Source organism: Quercus robur, chromosome 7, assembly GCF_932294415.1.
Source record: "Quercus robur chromosome 7, dhQueRobu3.1, whole genome shotgun sequence".
NCBI lineage: Eukaryota > Viridiplantae > Streptophyta > Magnoliopsida > Fagales > Fagaceae > Quercus > Quercus robur.
In genome coordinates, this window is record NC_065540.1 from 45,597,253 (window position 1) to 45,618,017 (window position 20,765).

The window sequence follows — 20,765 nt, forward strand, 5'->3', positions numbered from 1 at the left end:
TATTTTTAATTAGTCTAAAACTATTTTTTTTCCCTCCTATCCCCTTCTTTTTTTTTTTTTAATATTGGGCCTCCTTCTCGAGGTCTTAGAGACAATTGATTAATTGGCCCAGTGAAAGCTACGGCCATTTTTGAATTAGAGTGCTAAAAAAACTGACCTTATAAAATTGTTTTATTCACAAGCAGTAGCAAACTTTTTTTTTTTTTGTTTTTTCAGGAAAATATATAAACACTCAAGTACTGTTAGAAATTAGTTTTAAAAGTGATAACGAATGAAAAAATTGGTTTGCAAAGAAAACAAATTAAAATCCCAAGAGTGAGAATAAAAAAAGATTCAGTTGCATAGTTCATTCACATGAGCGTAACACCCCCCCCCCCCCCCCCCCCCCCCTTCATTTTCTGTAAAGGTACCATTAAATAATAAATATGAGACACAGAGAAATAGAAAGACAAAAAGATATAAGTATCCAAGTTACCTACATGAGCAAAGAGAGTAATCATTGATATCCCAAGCGAGAAAGTTGGATCAACATGATAATAAAGAACATTGCCATATGAGTCAACTTACATGATGTTTTCCTGGTGAAATATTAACAACTTTGATTTTTTTTTTTCTTGAAAGAAAAGAAGAAAATTAAAATATTTAAACACTTACCACCATTATTTGTATCTTTTTCTTTTCTTTTCTTTTCTTTTTTTAAAGTGGAGTCATTTTCTTTGTGAGTTAACAATATCAAGTCATTTTAACATAAATTGAAAATGGATAACATCCTTATTTTTAGTCACGATTTTTACAATTAGTATTTTATTTACCATCTTTAGCATCTTTTATTTATTTATTTATTTTTTTTTTGCAATTTTTACTTTGTTCAACTCTTCATTTTCTTCAACTATTGTCTTCTTAATTTAATTTTTCATCTCCTCCAATCATTGATTTTAAAAAAATTTCATTTGATTCCCTCTATAAATTTTCTCATTGGTATCTTCTTAAAATTTAAGGTTCCAATTTGTTAAACCTTTCATCTACTTCCACAGCTCCTGTTCCTTTATGACTTACTTTTCCTTACACAAGAGCGGAGGTTTCTTAAAAATTTCTTACATGAAACCCCCGTGACAGCCAAAGCCAAATTACGCATAACGAAACCAACATTTTGAACTCTGCTCCTGACATTGACATGCCTTTGTCTCTCTCTCTCTCTCTCTCTCTCAAATGCATTTTCTTTTTGTCGGCGGCTTGTGAATTGTGATTGTCATTCAAAGTTCAATCTTTACGTGTGGAAAGTTTACTACTTTCTTGAATTATGATCAGAGTCATTTTGATGAATATTGTAAAAAATAAAATTTATTTGTGATGTAAGCACTCTTTAAATTTATTTGAAAAAATAAGGACATAAGCAAATTTCAGCAATAAAATTGCCAAAATTTTAAGAAAAATAATGATAAATGAGAGAGAAATGATGTGACGATCTCAAAAAATATTTTAAAATTTTGGTAACATTATTATCAAAATTTGCTTTTCTCCTCATTTTTTTTATCTAAATTCAAATAGTACTTATATCACAAATAAACTTTATTTTTTCAATATTTATCCGAAAGACACTTATGATCATGGTATAATTTGATGAATTTGTTTTATTTCTCCTGAATATGGAATACGTTTTCAAAAAAATTTGTTACGATTTTATGAGATTTCAACAAATACATCAACCATCGCCTATTTCTCGAGTTTATCATTTTGTCAAATTCACTGTCATCACCATCTATCAATGACAGACTAGTATAAAAGTAGATGATCTCCATGCTGTTGTTTTGATGGAAGAGTAATGGAATTGGAGTAACCACTTAAAATCACCAACCACTTAGAAACCATGGCCATCAACGTTCTTGTTTATTTTTTATGAGTTATATATGTTAGGTATACGTATATCATCTATTTTACTATATAATACCTAAATAAAATACTTTTGTATAAAAAAGAAAATCACAATAATTTCACCGACGCACAGTATTATAATTTACTTTTCCTTACAGTAAAGTGAAGGTTTCTTGTCTCACTGTGTCAGGAAAAAAAAAAAAAAAGGAAGAAGCGTGGAGGAGGTTTCTTGAAAATCTCTTACATGAATGATGAAACACCCGTGAGTCCATCACTGTCCATGACAGTCACCAAAGCCAAAATACGCCAAGCCTATATCTGCATTCTGCTATGTCCGCCACTTCTTTTCTCTCTCTCTCTCTCAAATTATTGAACTCGAAGAAGGTGAACCAAAGCTGTTCACAAAGACTATTCAGCCAAAAAAAAAAAAAAAACTGTTCACAAATTTTCTAGCTCGTCAAAAAGCATATAAAAATATTCATAAAAAAAAGCATATAAAAAAAAAAATTAATCAAATTGTGGTTTGCCGGTTTGCACCTTTTTGAAAACGCGGGAAGTGTTGGCATTTGTTATTAAAATTTTCACCAATCCATTTATTACCCGGTTTCCACTAAAAAAAAGGTTGAAGTGAAGGGCATTTATTAAACACGAATTTCTTGATAAATAGCTGCAAACTTCGACGCAACCCATTAATCCACAGTTATAGTAGGATATGGGTTAATGAGTCATATTTAAATTAACACAATTAACCCATTAATAAATATATTGTGTTTGTGTCCAACTCACCAAATTTGTTTGACTTATTTAATTAATAGTCTTTTTAAGAAAAACTTATTTAGTTAAAACTGAAAACTTTTTTGTTGACACCTTACAAATTTGTGCCTATAGTATCACTGTTATGGTAATGCTAGTGGTTTTAATATTCACAATTACATGTTGCTATGTACAAAGTACTCATAATAGTAGTTTAATAGTTGTAAAATCAATAGAAAACATTGATAAAGAAAAAGTGAGTATATGGAAAAACCATACGACAAGAACAAAAAGATAGCAGGAGCTCGATCCATGACAAAGCATCATCAAACAATGAGATATGGCTTGGTCCTGCATTCTTGAGCAGAAGATCTAGACAGTCATATCTACTGTGTCAGGATTAAGTGCAAGATGGGCATCATCTAAGAGATTATTAGTTAAAATTAAGATATAGGGATATCAAACATTGGACTAAAACAAATCCATTATAAATACATTTCTTATGAATAGCAAGAAAAGTTCAAAAATTACAATTAAAATTTGACCAAAAGAGTAACAAAATATTAGCCTAAACATAAGCTATGCTGAACTTAGCTGATGAGATAATCTTACTTATAAAAGGCTAAACTACTGACAATTTTCAAAACCAATGGAATAGGATATCTCTAGGAAATGCCATTGTTCAAACTACCAATTTAAGCATAGTAAAATGTAAATTTATCTACTAATTTTTTAGGTAAATATTTTCAATATCTTTTGATACTTCCTTCTTTTCATGGGGAATTATTGGTGAAGTCTTTACATATCATAGCATATAAGATGTAATGACATACGATGATATTATTATAGCAGTTCTCAAACTTTCTTCAGATAAAGAACAGGGCTGCCATCTTAAAAATAAAAATTGTACTGCCACCTTTACTGAAGAACATAGGAAAAGGTTATAAATTGTACAAAAAATATGTGACAAATCCATTGGTCATGGAACTCTCACATAGGAAAAGAGACATGAGAGAGTGGTGTGCTTAAGGTTCAACAGCCTCTGACAAGGTGACAATAGCAAAAATTAGCATGAAAGTTTCACAGGAATATCTATACATAACTTTGATTATTATGAAAACTATACACAAAAAAAAAAAAAAAAAAAAAAAACAAAAAACAAAAAACAAAAAAACAAAAAAACAAAATCAAAAACAAAAAACAAAAAAATCAAGGGTTTTGGGATCTACTCAGATGTCACAATAGTGGATTAGAAAGAAGTTCCCTGTTTTACCTGAGCAAACCAAACTAATTCCAATCATACCTTAAACACTTGCAATCAAAAGTTTCAAAAAGTTTAAGAGGACAAATTAGGATGCACCTCAGCACTTTTGATTTGAGCTTCCTTGATGATGTGAAGGGCTATGTTGGTTTTTCCAGATGCCTCTTGCCCACAAATTTCAATGATTCTACCCTGTCAAGTGCAGAGGAAACCTTTTACACAGCTGTAATGACACCACACTTCTTTGCAACTAAACCTAAACTTGAGATCAAATCATCAAACATAGGATCATTAGTAAAATATAAAGCTCTTTCTATACATTACGGCTGTAATGCCAAATTTTCATCGAGAAACACTCTTCAGCTGAGTACTCATAAGCACATCAACAATGAAATCCCAAGCTATACATCATCAACATTATCCATGCAAGTAAAAGCAAAGCAAATAACATAGTAGAGCATGCATGCAAGGAAAGAGACAAAACTAATGTTAATTTTTTTCTCCATGTCCCCATTAAATAGATACTAAGGAATTTCTAAAACTTGAGCATGATAGTAATAACCTAGCAGGAGTACCATATATTAAAGACATGAATCACGAACATGATATTAATAATCTACAGAAAGTAACAAAAATTAAAAACCTATAGGAAGTATCCAAAACCTTGAAAATGATAGTAAAAAGTAACTAAATCTAAAAGTCAAAAGGGTTCACTTAGCAGACTTAGCCTAATTAATATCCAGGAGGAATCAAGGTTTTTAAGTGTAAAATGAGATTTAAGAACATATAGTCTTCACACCCAAAACTATATACATCTTCTCTGGCGTCACTGAGTACAAATAGTTGAAGTTTGTTATTTTTTATTACAATAACTATGGAGTTAATAATTAAGGGTTTGAAAAATTTTGAAGTAGCTATGCATATGCTCACTGCCAAACATGTGGCAAGCAGTAAAATTTTGCTTTGTCAAATATTCACCTTTGGTAATCCTTCAAATCTTAGAGCTATAGCAAGTTTTCATGAGCCAGTAGATATCATAGGTGCATGTCGTGAGCTATAAACCATTGCAATGAAAACGCGTGTGACCTATAAGAAAGACTGATTCAAAAAAGGGCACACAAGGAGACACTAAGCTAATTTAATGGCTAATTCAATGTCTCTCTTTGTTGCTTTGACATCATCATGGATTTCGTCACATTAAAACTCTGACATCTCACCAGGAAAAGATGTTTAGCTAAAGGAATCCCTTTTCCTTAGAGCAATCTTCCACGAAAGCCTAACAAAACTTCAAAACAAGAGGTGTCAATTATGTTCAAAATTGTGTGAATCTCAACAAACAATGGGGAAAAATTTACATGGTAATATGATATAGGTGGCGAACTATATACAATACTCACCAATATCTCCTCAGAATTTTCATCTTAATTTAGAACAATCTTTGGTCTTCAGCCCTCTTAGGGCATTAAGGCAATGCATCCCCCTCAGTAGATATAACAATTCTGAAAGTATAAAATACCAAAATTTCATAATTAACTGACATTCGGAACCAGCAATTAATGGCCAAAGCAAACCTCTTGGTAGTCTTCCACTTCCATCAAATTCAACTTTTCATATTGTTGGCCTACCAAATATTCTAATACCATTAGGTATTTTACACCATACGACAAAAGATCAATATTCAAAAAAATAATAATAATAATAATAATTAAAAGATTATATCACAACAAAGAGTTTCATTTGAGTTATTCCAATAACCAAGAAGCAAAGACAAACAATCAATAACACATGACTCAAGTTACTGAAACATTGTGCAAATTAGATAATACATGAAATATGAATAACATCATAAATATAAACACACATCACTCCATTAACCATTACAACACTTAATTCACACCATAATATTATTAAAATTATTTACAATACAAGAGAAGGCTGAGACTTTCCATGCTGCATGTTATTGCTGAATTGATAAGCTGCAACATTTTAAACCATCGAATCATTAGATGAGTATAAATTGAAGAAAATCCACTAGTATTATGAAATGTATACCCAATGGAATCATTACATTGAACATTGAAAATTAAAAGTTAAAAAATATATATATATCTCACCGGTTGCAATTTTAAGCACAAGGAACATCCCTTTTTGAGATAACAACCTCCCAAGAACATCTGTCTATTTAGAAACAAGAAGCATCAAATATATTCAAAATAATGCCAATTTCACAAAAGTATAGATTTCATACTTCCTTGATAATATGACTTCAAATTGCAAGCTATGTGAGGACTAATTTGTTTTAACTTTTTAATTTCATATTTTACCATCGAATCCACTCTAAGAAAGAAAATACAGGCCAAGTAAATTCTTTAACACCATGTTCAGTTCCCTTTTAGAGAGAGAAAATGAAAACCTTCTAGCAAAGACGATAATTTTGGGCAATCCCAAATCTTAAGTTTGCAAAGAGAACCTAGATTGGGAAGCCACTCCGGCAATACCGCCAAGTGTTGGCAGATTCTTTAAGCCCTCGGGGCAAAGCCACTAATTGTGGCAATTGAAAAATACGAGAGTGTTCGAAGCCTGGTTGGGTAGTCATCGCCTTCCTTAAAATTAAGTTTTTCACAATTTGCAATTTCCAGATATTCCTAAATTGGGTATAACACAAAGGAATTGAAATCAAACAAACCCCAAAACTTCTGCAGCTACAGAAACCAAGAAAATCACAATGTCCCAGAAAGTTTACCACAACAAACTGTGAAATAAAATAGGAGAGAGAGAGAGAGAGAGAGAGAGCAGAGTGGAAAGGCGAGGTCTTTTGAAGGCATTGAGACGAAGATGGTTCGTAAGTGAAGGTGCAAAGAAACCCATTTTCGTAGTGAGAAACCCATTTCTGATAATTCCACTTTCTGTGTTATGTACTTCTGTAGAGTTCTGTCGTTGATGTCATTGTTGTGATGTTCATGGCTATTCTTCATGCTCTTCATTGGACCTTGGTAGTTTTCATCGGCCCAAGCCCAAGATGAATGGGCCATTATTGGTTTGATTTTTTTTGGGAAGATGGTTTGATCTATTTGTTATAATCAACACAACAGCAAAAGTATATTTCAAACCACTAATCTAACAAATCAGACCTGATGTCTTGGATTCATAAATTAATAGGTTGGGTTAGGTCCAATTTTATCTTTATTTTTATTCTAAGGTTAGGTTGGGACGAATTTGACTTGGTGAAATTATCAAAAAAGTAAACGATTTTAACCAGCACTATTGATAATTTGAAAATTATATTTTTAATTTGTTAGTTTGATTTATTTTGAATTTTAAGACTTAGTTGGCATATGATGCTCAATTGTGTAAATTGCAATTATATATTAAACAATTAGTCTAAAATTTATTTGGAATATGATCATGTTTCTTGTTATTATTACTTAGAGGCAAACAGAAGAATGAAAATTTATTTTTATTACTAGATAGCATTAATAATGAGAATAGTTCTCGTTAATAAAGTATTTGGTTATACTAGATCTAGTAGCCCTCAACACTGCAAGCCAAAGACTTGATTAAAAGATCCCTAATAAAAGTTTCATAAACCCAAAACTTGAAGGAGATAGGCCACCCTTTGAAATTTTCAGTTTAAATAAGGACATACTTTTTCATAACTTTTAGATATCTTAGTTGATTATGATTAACTTGTGACTTATTAAGAAGTTATCCTCCTAAAAAATGAGCAGAACTAGGAGGGGAAAGAATTTGCGCATACCTAAACATCCTCTATGCCTATGTGAATATTAATCACTATGGTAAGAGGTTATACTTGCATGTCCTTACTAGTATCTTCCAAGAATTTTTAATACAAGCTATGACAATTTCAATCTTCAATCCTCTTAGGACTGTGAAACTATGCAATCCCCTCCAATAGAGATGACAACGTTGGATGGATGAAACTCAAAACTTAAAAAATGAATTAATATTGGGAAGTAGCAATTGAAGGGTAAAGCAAACATCTTGCTTGGGAGTCTTCCACTTCTATCACCATTAAGCTTTTCACAGATTTGGATTTACCAGAATTTTCAAAGTCATTAGGTAATTCATACCATATGGCTAAAAGGATCAAGTTTCCACAAATATGAATAAAAAATTTTGAATAAACATATAAAATAATAAAACACACAAAAAGTCTCATTTGGGTAACTCCATACAAGTAGAGAAAAACACAATAATAAATATATCTCTTATGATACTAAGGCATGAGGAAATTGAAAACCTAAGCCCTTCCCCAAAGTAAAGCCATAGCCAAACGTTGTTGGAGGCTTGGCTCCACATACTACATAAAACACTAATAGCCAATCTAACAAGCATTTGTTAAAAAACTATTTTGCAGATTTAGGACAGTAAAAAAAGCAAACCTGAACATAGTGATAGATATAATTGATGCTGAAGACTCATAAATGATGCTTTCTTTGATCATTAAGATTACTATAATATTACAACAAAGAATTATAATTCTTAAAAATTATTTTACAAGATAAACCAGACAAGAATGATAAGAGATTTAACTTTCCAAACAGTTTAGTCCCAATACAGACCAGAGAGACCCAATTCTTCTTAGATCATCAAAAGGCATTTTCACTTGAAACAACTTAAATTGTTAAGATCTGGAAATGCTTAATTCACATCAGGAGCAACACTAGTATTTGTAGAGCTAGATTCTTGTAATCTCAAGTGCAAAGATCCTTCAAGTCACTTCATGTGCTCAAAAGTGGCCAGGTAATTTGACACCAACCATATATGAGTATAATTCATCTATTCAAGAATATGACATTGATACTCTTTTTCTTCCAAATGTCTGTCTTCTTAAGATCATGCTATCTTATCAAGGATTCCATCATTTTCGAACATAAACTGTCCAGCTTCAAGTTTGTGACTAGAAACTTCCCCATCTATGAAGTAGTTGCTTTCATCCTTCATGATGACTCCATGTTCACAAGCCAATTCTTCAGACTTAAGAGCAAAAGCCTCTGCCAAATTGCATCCCCCATTCAACCTTTTTACTAAAAGATGCCAGATTACTTTTCAACTCATTTGCATGCATACCCCAAAACTAGTTACCTGAAAAGTAAGAAATTATTCGAAGGGAAAAAATTAAAACAATACAATATTACCTCATTGACCAAAGAGGAAACATGTAAATTAAGATGATAGTGAAAACAAATCATTTATCTAGTGCACAATCACCTTACCAGAATACTTGGTGCTCTTGGCACTGCCAGTTTACATGAGCTTCTGACCGTGGAATGCCTCGTTATATGTTTAGTTGATAAATAAATCATTTACCTGAATAAAATGGAACAAAATTACTGAAAATATGAAAATCCATAAATAATATTGTACACAAAAGATTTCAGTCCATTTTCTTGTCCATGATAAAATTTATTTATCCATCTATAATGTATTCAAGAGCTTCCACAACCAAATTTTATGCAAAGATCAAATAATTGTCAACAAAAGCAATAGCCTTCTCAGTATTTTGACATAATTTTCAAGAAAATGCATCTAGGAAGATTTATTAAGAGCCCAATCATCTTACCCAAATACTTGGCTATCTTGGCACTGTCAGTTTGCTTGGGCTGCTCACTGTGGAATGTCTCATTTATATTTATGCTTCAATTGCTACATGAATCTTCTTTTTTTCTTAACTACCTTTTGTCTTAATCTTTCCACTCAGTTTATGATCTGTCTTCATGCTGTTAAGAAGACTGAAGAAAATTCAGACATTGACACCATCAATCACAAAGTGACACCATGCACTTGAAACCCCATATGCACAAATTCACCAAGAAAAGTGGATGCCCTTCTCATTATATGATAAAATATAAAGTCTATATAGACATAAATGAGACAATATATTTCAAGGTTACCACTAATTCAATAGAAATGTGGCCCTTTATGATTTGAAACTGTGACTTTCGCAAAAAAAATCTATAGGAAGAGGGTAGCAACCAAAAATTTGGTTCATTATTTCAAGTTGGTAGATACTCAGCTGTGAAGTTTTCTCTAATGTTCTTACACACACAATAAGAGTACAATTAATAGAACACAACTGCACAGGGAAACCATCTCCATGAAAAGGTGAGGTAGAAGTGAGGTGAATATTTATTCAAAATGGTTACTCCTAAAGTGACTAGTAGCATGACTTTTTTAAAAATAATATTTCTCTAAGAACCTTGCAAGCTTATTAATGCCCCTTATTATCAAAAGTGATAGAAGGTTGACCTTATCCTCAATCTGGAGCAGTCATGTTCTTGTCATACTCAGTCATAAAACTGCATAGAATTACATTGCATTCCCACCACAGGTGACCTCATCCATATGTCCAAAACGTTGCCATGATTTTGGACTTGATTGGACCTGGAAATAAAAGGTAATATGGGCAGGTAAATGGATTTCTTCCATGCTACAACTGATAAGGTACAGCTTATAACACATAAACAAGGAGGTTAAAAATGACTAGATATATTGTCTTCAACCTGGTGAAGAAAATTTATGAATGAGATTGGTAGAATGAGGAATGAATTCTTGTAAGTTCTTGTGTTATTATACATGATTGTAAATCTTGGAAGGTGCCACCTATCAAATGATGCAAGTTCACATTGGAGGAGAAGGGCAGCTACCTAAAAAATCCAAACATACAGGATGGTATTAAAGCATAAGAATATTGAGAAAGATAATAACAGAGTGCAAATAACTCTAACACTCTTTTCTTGTTTACATTGAGTAAGTTGTAATAATATAGGCTCCAATGATGAAACAAACTGCAAACCCAATCAATATAGGTTAACATACGGAGATTTGGCCACCTATAGTTGTCGGGTAAATTTTCTTTAAATGACAGAAAATGATGATGATACTGACAACTCTATAGTTGCAATTCTAGTCAATGTGTTAAAGAAATTTGAACAACACACTCCACAAACATTTAAAGTGCAGGATATTCTGGACTCAAAACCGTAAGCACTCCAAGGCAACAATTGCCATATCAAATCTAGTGTACAACCAAAAAAGGGAAAAAATGAATTTTTTTTTTTTTTTTTAAAAAGCAAAAGAAAATGGAAAATCCGAACATGCCAATCATTAAGTGTGGTCTTATAAATTTGTGCGTATAGTATACACACAAGGTTCATTAGTACTCATTTTTTCAAATTCTAGTGGACCTCTCAGTAGGATTCAAACCCAGATGAAGTTCTGACTATTTGACAGAGAAAAAAGAACGAATGGATCTTGTAGGATTTAACTATCATTACCATCTATGGAGTGAACTGGTAGCAAGATTCTCCATTACTGACAGAAAACACCAGAAAATATCCATGCTGCCATTTATATTCATAAGATGCCTAATTCTAAATTGCTATCACTGTTATGGTGATGCAAGCAGTTTTAATATTCACTATTACATGTTGCTAAGTACAAAGTATTAATAATTGTAGCTTAATAGTTGTTAAACGAATAGATAACATTTATGAAGAAAAAGTGAGTATTTGGAAAAACCTCACTGCAAGAACTAAAAGATAGTAGGAGCTCCTATCCATCACAATTGACAAAGCAGCATCAAACGATGAGATATGGCTTGGTCCTGCATTCTTGAGCAAAAGATCTAGAGATAGTCATATCTAGTGTGTCAGGATTAATTAAAAAATGGGCTTCATCTATGAGATTATAAATTAAGATTAAGATATTGGGATATCAAACAATGGATTAACAACAATTCCATTGTAAATATATCTTATGAACTAGAAAAGTTAGAAATTTGCAATAAAAAGTTCACAAAAAGAGTGGTCTTGCCAAAATATTAGCCTTAACAAAAGGTACGCTGAACATAGCTGATAAGATAATTTTTAATAGGCTAATCAACTGACAGCTTCCAAAACCAATGGGATATCTCTATGAAATGCCATTGCTCAAACTACCAATTTAAGCATAATAAAATGTAAATTTAACTACTAATTCTTCAGGTAAATGTTTTCAATATCTTCTAATACTTCCTTCTTTTCATGGGGAACTGTTGGTCGAGTCTTTACATATCATAGTATATAAGATGTAACGACTTACAACATTATTATATCAGTTCTTAAACTTTCTTCAGATAAAAAACAGGACCATCATCTTTTTCTTTTTTCTTTTAAAAGTGCCACCATAAATGAAGAATACATATAAAAGTTATAAATTGTGAAGAACTAAATGTGACAAATCCATTGGTCATGGAACTCTCATATGGGAAGAGAGACATGAGAGAGAGATGTGCTTAAGGTTCAACAGCCTTTAAAAAAATGATAATAGCTAAAATAGGCATGAAAGTTTTGCAGAAGGATCTATAATTAGCTTTGCTTATTGTGAAAACTATATATTAGAACAATCAGGGGTTTTGGGACCTATGTAAATTGACTTATAAGATTGCACAATAATGGGTTAGAAAGAAGTTCCCTATTTACCTAAGTAAACCAAATTAATTCTAATTATACCTTAAACATTCTAATCAAAAAGTTTAAAGAGGACAAAATTAGGTTGTACCTGAAAACTTTTGATTTGAACTTCCTTGATGACGTGAAGGGCTAAGTGTTTTTTTTCCAAATGCCTCTCGCCCATAAAGTTCATAGATTCTACCCTGTAAAGTGCAGAGGAAACCTTTTACCAAAGTTGTAATGACTCCAAACTAACCTAAAATTGAGATCAAACCAATAAACAAAGAATCATTAGTAAAATATAAAACTCTTTATATATACTAATAGGCTGTAATTCCAAATTTTCATCAAGAAACACTTATCAGCTGAGTACTCATAAGCGTATGAAGTGTCAACAATGAAAACGCAAGCTATACATCATCAACATTATCCACGCAAGTAAAGCAAAGCAAATAACATGGTACATCATGCAAGCAATAAGAATGACATAAATAATGTTAATTTTTTCCCCGCATCCCACACTACACAGCTCCTAAGGAATTTCTAAACCTTGAGCATGATAGTGATAACCTAGCCGAAGGACCATATATTAAAGGCCGGAAACTTGAACATTATATTAATAATCTACAGAAAGTACCAAAAATTAAAAACCTATAGGAAGTATCCAAAGCCTTGAAAATGAAAGTAAAAGGTACCTAAATCTAGAAGTCAATAGTGCTCATTTAGTGGATTTAGCCTAATTAATATCTAGGAAGAATCAAGGTTTTTAAGTGTAAAATGAGATTAAAAAAATATAGCCTTCACACACAAAACTACATATATCTTCTCTAGTGTTCACCGAGTACAAAAATTGAAGTTTGTTTTTTTTAGGATTAAAATAACTATGGATTTAATAGTTAAGGGTTTGGAAATTTTTGAAGAAGCTATGCATATGCTCACCACCAAACATGTGGCAAGCAGGAAATTTTTGCTTCGTCAAATATTCACCTTTGGTAATCCTCCAAACCTCAGAGCTATAGCAAGTTTTCATGAGCTAGTAGATATCACAGGTGAGCTAGTAGATATCACAAGTGCATGTTGTGAGCTAAAAAAACATTGCAATGACAACATAGATTCTCTACCAAAATCAACAGCAAGTTTTGAGAGAGCCACAAATGACCTACGAGAAAGACCAAATCAATCAAGTGCACACAGGTTAGACACCAAGCTACTTTAATGGCTAATTCAATGTCTTTCTTTGTTGCTTTCACATCATCATGGATTTTTTTACATTCAAACTCTGAAATCTCACCTGGAAAAGAAATTTTAAGCTAAAGGAATCCCTTTTCCTTAGAAGAATCTTCCACGAAAACCTGACAAAACTTTAGAAACAAGAGGCATCAATTATAGTCAAAATTGTGTGAATCTCAGTAAACAATGGAGGCCAAATTTACAAGCAACTTATACACAATACTCACCAATATCTCCTTGGCATTGTCATCTTGATTTAGAACAATCTTCAATCTTCAGTCCTCTTTGGGCATTAAGGCCACTCAGTAGATATGACAACTTTGGGTGTTTAAAATACCAAAAGTTCAAAACAGGTTGACATTCGGAACCAACAATTGATGGATAAAGCAAACTTCTAGGTAGTATTCCACTTTCATAAAATTAAAATTTTCACATTGTTGGCTTACCAAATACTCTAATGCTATTAGTTATTTTACATCACATGAAAATAATTTCAAACTTCAATTTTTTTTTTTTTAATTAAATGATAAAGCACAACAAATAATTTCATTGGAGTAATTCCAATAACCAAGAAGCAGAGACAAACAATTAATAACACACACGACTCAAGTTACTAAAACATTGTGCAAATTAGATAATACATGAATTACAATTGAAATCATAAACATAAACACACATCACTCCATTAATCATTACAAACACTAAATGCACACCACAATATTATTAAAATTATTTACAATACAAGAGAAGGCTGGGACTTTCTGTGCTGCATGTTATGGCTGAATTGATAAGCTGCAATGTTTTGAAGCATGGAATCATTAGATGAGTATAAATTGAAGAAAATCCACTAGTACTAAGAAATGTAAATCCAATGCAATCATTCACTAGATTGAACACTGAAAATTAAAAATTAAAAAAATATCTTACCAGTGGCAATTTTAAGCACAAGAAACATCCTTTTCTGAAAGAACAATCTTCCAAGAACATCTGTCAATTTAGAAACAAGAAGAATCAAATATATTTAAAATAATGCCAATTTCACAAAAATATAGATTTCATACATCCTTGATAATATGACTTTATATTTTTGCATTGCATCTACTCCTAGTCAGAAAATACAGGCCAAATAAGCTCATTAACACCATATTCAGTTCACTTTTAGAGAGAGAAAATAAAAAGATTATAAGATTTTAAAATTTTCTCCCATCAAAGACAAGAATAGAGTTCATAATTTGTCTACTCTTTTATTCTCCATAGACTCAATCTTTAAAACCAAAAAACAATTATCTTTTTCATTCCATAACATACTTTTTTTTTTTCAATTTATTTCTATCTTAAATGATTATTGCCCTTTTGTTAACAAAAACAAAAAAAAAAAACAAAAAATCCGTCTTGGTTAGTTGTTTTTTTATTGTGAATTAATTCAATAAATACAACCAAAAAAAAGAGAGACAAGAATAGAGTTCATAATTTGTCTACTCTTTTATTCTCCATAGACTCAAATCTTTATAACAAAAAAATGACAAATTATCTTTTACATTTCATAACTTAAATTATGAACCAAAGAAAAGTAGGAAAAAAAATCATATTATTGCTAATAATATGTATTACCCTTTTATTTTTAAAAAAGAAAAAGAAAAGTAGAAACGATTTCTGGGTTAGTTGTTGTTTATTGTGATTTAATTCCACAAACAATCAGACTTTTAGGTTAGTAAGATAGAAAAACAGAGCATACGTAGAAGAGGAAGAAGATTTTAGCCCTTACCTACTACCAATCATACGTAGAAGTGAATTTGACCATCTTGCCCCAATCTTTGCCGACCGACCTCTGCTCATAATCTCTCCTCAATTCAGGACAATTATAAATCGTCAATTCTCTGAGGGCAGTGAGGCGATCCATCCCTTCTGGCAGAGACGATAATTTTTGGCAACTCAAAACCACAAGCTTTCGAAGAGAACTGAGATCGGGAAGCCACTCTGGCAATACCCCCAAGTTCTTACAATCAAAAATACATAAATATTGTAGAGTGTCGGCAGATCCTTTAAGCCCTTGGGGCAAACTCACTAATCGTGGCAATCCCCCAATATAGAGTGTTTGAAGACTTGTCGGGTAGTCATGATCCCTTTCCATTAAATTAAGATTTTCACAATATGAAATAGACAGATATTCCAACGCGGTTAGGTGTTTCATACCTTGCGGCAAAGATATCAGGCTTTCACAATATCGTAAGCTCAAGGAGCGAAGGGCGGTGAGGCGTTGGATTCCTTCATTAAAACACTCTAGTCTATGACATCTGTAAAAGAACAAATGTCGAAGAGAAGACATGCACTCGATTCCGTTGGCGGGTAAACGCGTTTGTTTTGTGGTTATCTCAAAATATCTGAGGCTAACCATCTTTCTTATATCCCTTGGCAACTCTTCAAGATCTTCACACTCCTGTAATATCAAAGTTTCCAAATTTTGTAGATCGCAAATGGAGTCAGGCAATTTCTTTATTTTCCTATTTCCACGTAAGTTGAGATATCTCAAATGCTTCAAAGTACTAATTGAGCTTGACAACGTTTCCAACGTTGAATCTCTTAAATTTAGCAATCGTAGGTGCTTAAACCTTGAGATGCATGTTTTCACCAAAGATTCATTAATATTAATAGAATCATGAAATGAGAAATTAATAAATCGGCCCCATTCATCATCAAATGAGAAATTAATAGTCTGCACGTTGTTACTCAACTTGTGTAAAAAAGTTATTGTTGCATCAACACCCAACTTATGGTCCAAAATTGAAACGTGTCTAGCCTTTTCAAATTTGCTGGTGTTATTAGTGTCTTCAATTAAGCAATAATCATTTTGTGCAACATATAACGAAAGATCATGTAACAAATCATGCATTTTAAATGACCACTCAGGTCTGTATCGATGATTAACTTCTTGAAAGAAAGATCTTGATAACATCTCTTTTATATATTGTTCTCCAATATCTTCCAACTCAGTCCTTTCGTTGGACTTTTTGAGGAGCCCATTTGCCATCCAGCACCGAATTAAATCCCGATTATTATATACAAAATCCTTTGGATACAATGAGCAATAAGCAAAACATTCTTTTAAGTACGATGGCAATTTATTGTAACTCAATCTTAATGCCGGCAAAATGTCTTTTTCCTTTTGCTCCAATTTCCATATCTCATTATCCCTTATAGAGATCCAATCCCGCTCCTCAATTTTAGAATAAAGTAAACTCCCTAAAGTCTTCACAGCCAAAGGAACACCTCTACACTTTTCCACAATATCTTTACCAATCTCTACTAGTTTTGGATATTGTTTGTCCTTTCCTTTTTCAAATGCCCATCTTAAGAACAAGCACAGACAATCTTGCTCAGGAAGACCTTTCAATTCATGGATGGATCCAGGAGTCATCACTGACGCAACTTTGTGACTACGTGTAGTGACAATAATTTTACTTCCTTTGGCACCTTCTATTAACAACATTTTCAAGTCATTCCATTCACTGGGATCCTCATTCCATACATCATCCAAAACAATTAAAAAAGATTTTCCATTCAAAACATTTCGTAAACTAGCTTGCACTTGATCCATGCTCATGTTCTCGCTAATTTCACCACCTGCAGACTTAAGGATTTCTTTTACCAATCTTTTAACATCAAAATCTTCTGACACGCATACCCATACTCTCTGATGAAAATTGCTTTTAACCATTTCATCATTATACACTGACTGGGCAAGTGTGGTCTTGCCCATACCTCCCAATCCAACTATTGGAATCACAGAAACATTACCATCATCACCCGGTTGCATCAGAAGATCTATTATCTCTTGCTTGTCTTTATCCCTTCCGATAACATCAGAATCAGGGACAAAGGAGTGAGTTTCCCTAACGACAATATGCTTATCGTCAAGTTGCCTCTCCTGAAGATTAAATTGATCACTAACCTTTTTTATCTCTTCTAACCTTTCTCTGATCTCCTTCATTCTATGACCCATTTTAAAACGGAAGGCAAGTGGATTAGAACACGAAAAGAAACGGCGTACCTTTTTACCAGTGCTCCCATATGTTTTCACCACTTGCTTCCGTAGAGCTTCACACTCGAATTCATCCAGCACATCCACTGCATCATAAAAGACGTCTTTGAGTTGCCCCAGCCAAACTCTAAGCCCACTTTCTTTTGCTTGCCTCTCCTCGGCATCCAACAACTTAGCTTGGATGGCAGACATGGTGAGCTCAAGATTTTTCAGATCGCTTTCAATGCCCCATGCCAAGCAAATCTCTTGGTAGGCAATGGATCCTAGCTTTTCAATGACTTTTTCCGCAACAGAAGAGACCAACTGTGTCATGTTTACTGAGGTGGAGGAGGGGAGAGTTATTGTTGTTCTTATTTTATCAAATGAGGATGCTGCAAAGTAGTGGAAGGGACAGTTATATGGCTGTTGTTGTTACTTTATTAAATGAGTACACGCATAGTCCCCTCAACCCTGTCCCACTTAATTTCATTTTTATTTTGCATAGATTTGTTACATATGATATGAAGCCACAAAACGAAGTGTGTTGCATTTACAAAATCACTGCAGATATGTTGGCTTCAAGAGTCATTGGTATGGGATTTTATTTTTCTTGATACTCATTAATTATCAAAAACTTATTTAATTGAAAAATACGTTAAAATGTAATTTTCAATTGAAAAATTGCTAAGCATGTCTTCTTATTGACTCCATTGAGATATTGTTAGATACATCATATAACCTATTAAAATATAATTTAATTTCACTCTAACAAGACCATGTAACTCTTTAAGCCAATATGCATTGTTAACTACTTTCAAATACCATAATCTATATAATTAAGTAGCTCAGTTGTTTCATAGATAATATCCGTGACTATCATTTGACATATTAGAAACTTATTAAAGCATGGACAAATTCACGTATGACCAAAAAAACACCTATTTTATCTGTTACTCTTATTAGCTTTATTCTTACTTTGTGTAGGGGGGATAAATTAGCTCCCCTAATCTTTCTTTATGCAAATTACTTGTTAATCTAGCACAAAAAATTAAAAATAGTATAAAACACTAAAATGTTGGTTTTGCGGTCTTACTGGTGTGAACAAATATTTTGTTGCAAAGGAAAACTTAACAGAAGCCAATGATAAAAGAGGAAAGTGCAACGTTTCTTCTTCATTGTTTCTTTTTCGGTCAAAATCAGTGCTTCAAATTTCAAAAAGGTTGGCCTTAATTAATTGCTTTTTGACAAATGAGAACTAAATTCAAAAGTGATTTTCTTTTTTGTCGGCCACTTTTGAAATGTGAATTGTGATTGTCCTTCAGTCTTTGCGTTTGGAAAGTTTACTACTTTCTTATTTCTTTATGATCAGGCTATAATTTGATGAATTTATTCAATAATATGGACTACGGAATACGTTTTTAAAAGAATTGTTACGGTTTTATGAGGTTTTAATTTCGAACAAATTCATCGACTTTCGTCTATTATTTTGAGTTTATCATTGGAGTATGTCCTTAGTGTTCACTTTCTAAAAAATTTCCCACTCATTTGGAAGATGATTCGATAAAATTTAATCCTATATTTAGGTTGCGTATAGCTTATTTTTGTTATTATTTAATTTATTTTTGCTATTATTTATGAATTTTATCGTACTTTTTAATATTATTCATAAGTCTCACCGTACTATTTCAGCTACTTTTTAACTTCATCCTATGTTTTAAAAATAGGACCGGACCGGACCGGACCGGACCAGACCGGCCAGTCTGACCGATTCAATCGGAAATCAAGAGCTAGTTCGGTCTGGTAAAAACCGGTCAAAAACCAGGAAAATCATACAAAAACTAGGGTTGAACTGGGAATCTTGAAACCATGACTTTATCTACCATACTTTCAACAAAAAGTTTTCAGTTTCAACTAAGGGTCTATTTGGGATTCACTTATTTTGATGAAACTAAAAACTTTTTGTTGAAAGTATTATAGATAAAAGTAAAAGTTAGCTGAAATAATATGGTAGGACCGATGATTAGTACCAAAAAATACAGTGGGGTCCAAAAATAGTAACAAAAATAATCTAAATAGTAAAAAAAATTGACAAAAATAATTTTTACCACACACACTAAATAAATTGTTCCTAAATTGACTCTTTAAACATAACATCAAGAAATAACTTTTTTTTGTTTGCATCAAAACTTAGCTTAAAATCATGATAATTATAATAACTAGTCGTTAACCCGTGCGATGCACGGAAAAGCCATTGACTAAAAAAAAAGACTCCAACGATGAGTAAATAGACATTTTACTAGTTAATATTTTTTAAAAATAAAGAAATATTTAACTTCTATGTTTTTCCATAGTTTAGAAGTGTTGTTTAATACAGAACGTTATTGAGTTGCAAGTGCATAGTTACTGGAACCTACAAAGTAATTTACAATTCTTAAATTAATAAAGCAAAACTCCTAATAGTTATATATATATATATATATATATACACACACACACTCAAAACTAAAATAAATTGCAAAGATATAAACAAAGACCATAATATGAGAAAGACACACCAAGTTTCAAATTTGAGTAGCAATACAACTTTCTCATAGTAATAATAATATAAACAATTCAAAATATGGAACAATATCAAAATTATAATTGCTAATTCCATTATCTTTTATGTTAAATCCCAATAGTTATATATATACGTGATTCTCTTCTTCTTCTTCTTCTTTTTTTTCTTTTTTAGTCCTATCAGAATTTTTGTTTTCTTTTTATTTAAATAATGCTGATGTCTAAAAAAAGTCAAAATTTTGGTTATATATAAGAAACAATTAAACTCATCCTTTAAAATTTATCTCTTGTATTTTGTATGATATGGTAATTTTCATTCAAACTTTAAAATAGATTATGTGTCTTACCTTAATGATTTCCTTGTGGTGAGGACAAATAGAATGAAATAGGTGCTTCATGCTAAAAAACACTTTCTTCTAGTCAAATACCAAACCTGTAAAAATTTTAGTGAAAAGGAAAAACTCATCAAGGAGTAAGAGAGAGAAATTACACAATGAAAAACCACAATGAATGAAAAAACGATTTCAAATTTGAACTTCCAAAGAATAGCATAAATTTCAGCCAAGTTAAACTTGTTGCTGAACACCTAGCAAACACAACCAAGAAATATAACTTTATT

The 20,765-nt window shown here is 32.0% G+C and overlaps 1 protein-coding gene across 50 annotated transcripts in view; it reads right to left on the reverse strand.

Annotated features, from left to right (window-relative positions):
- Positions 1-20,765, reverse strand: part of LOC126693653 (putative disease resistance protein RGA4) — a 130,504-nt gene that overhangs the window by 59,868 nt on the left and 49,871 nt on the right. For 4 of the 50 annotated variants that reach the window (XM_050389753.1, XM_050389755.1, XM_050389754.1 and 1 more), the window contains exons 2-5: positions 20,494-20,579; positions 15,335-17,979; positions 14,497-14,556; positions 5,458-5,862 (exon numbers count right to left, since the gene is read on the reverse strand). In XM_050389753.1, the coding sequence (XP_050245710.1) occupies positions 15,338-17,920 (2,583 nt within the window). In that variant the 5' untranslated portion in view covers positions 17,921-17,979; positions 20,494-20,579 and the 3' untranslated portion in view covers positions 5,458-5,862; positions 14,497-14,556; positions 15,335-15,337. Of the gene's footprint in view, positions 1-2,768; positions 2,998-3,985; positions 4,079-4,864; positions 5,863-10,200; positions 11,535-12,448; positions 12,596-13,278; positions 13,499-13,630; positions 13,701-13,796; positions 14,362-14,496; positions 14,557-15,334; positions 17,980-20,493; positions 20,580-20,765 lie in introns of those variants that run through there. The other 46 variants (XM_050389719.1, XM_050389744.1, XM_050389726.1 and 43 more) reach the window with 46 other exon arrangements.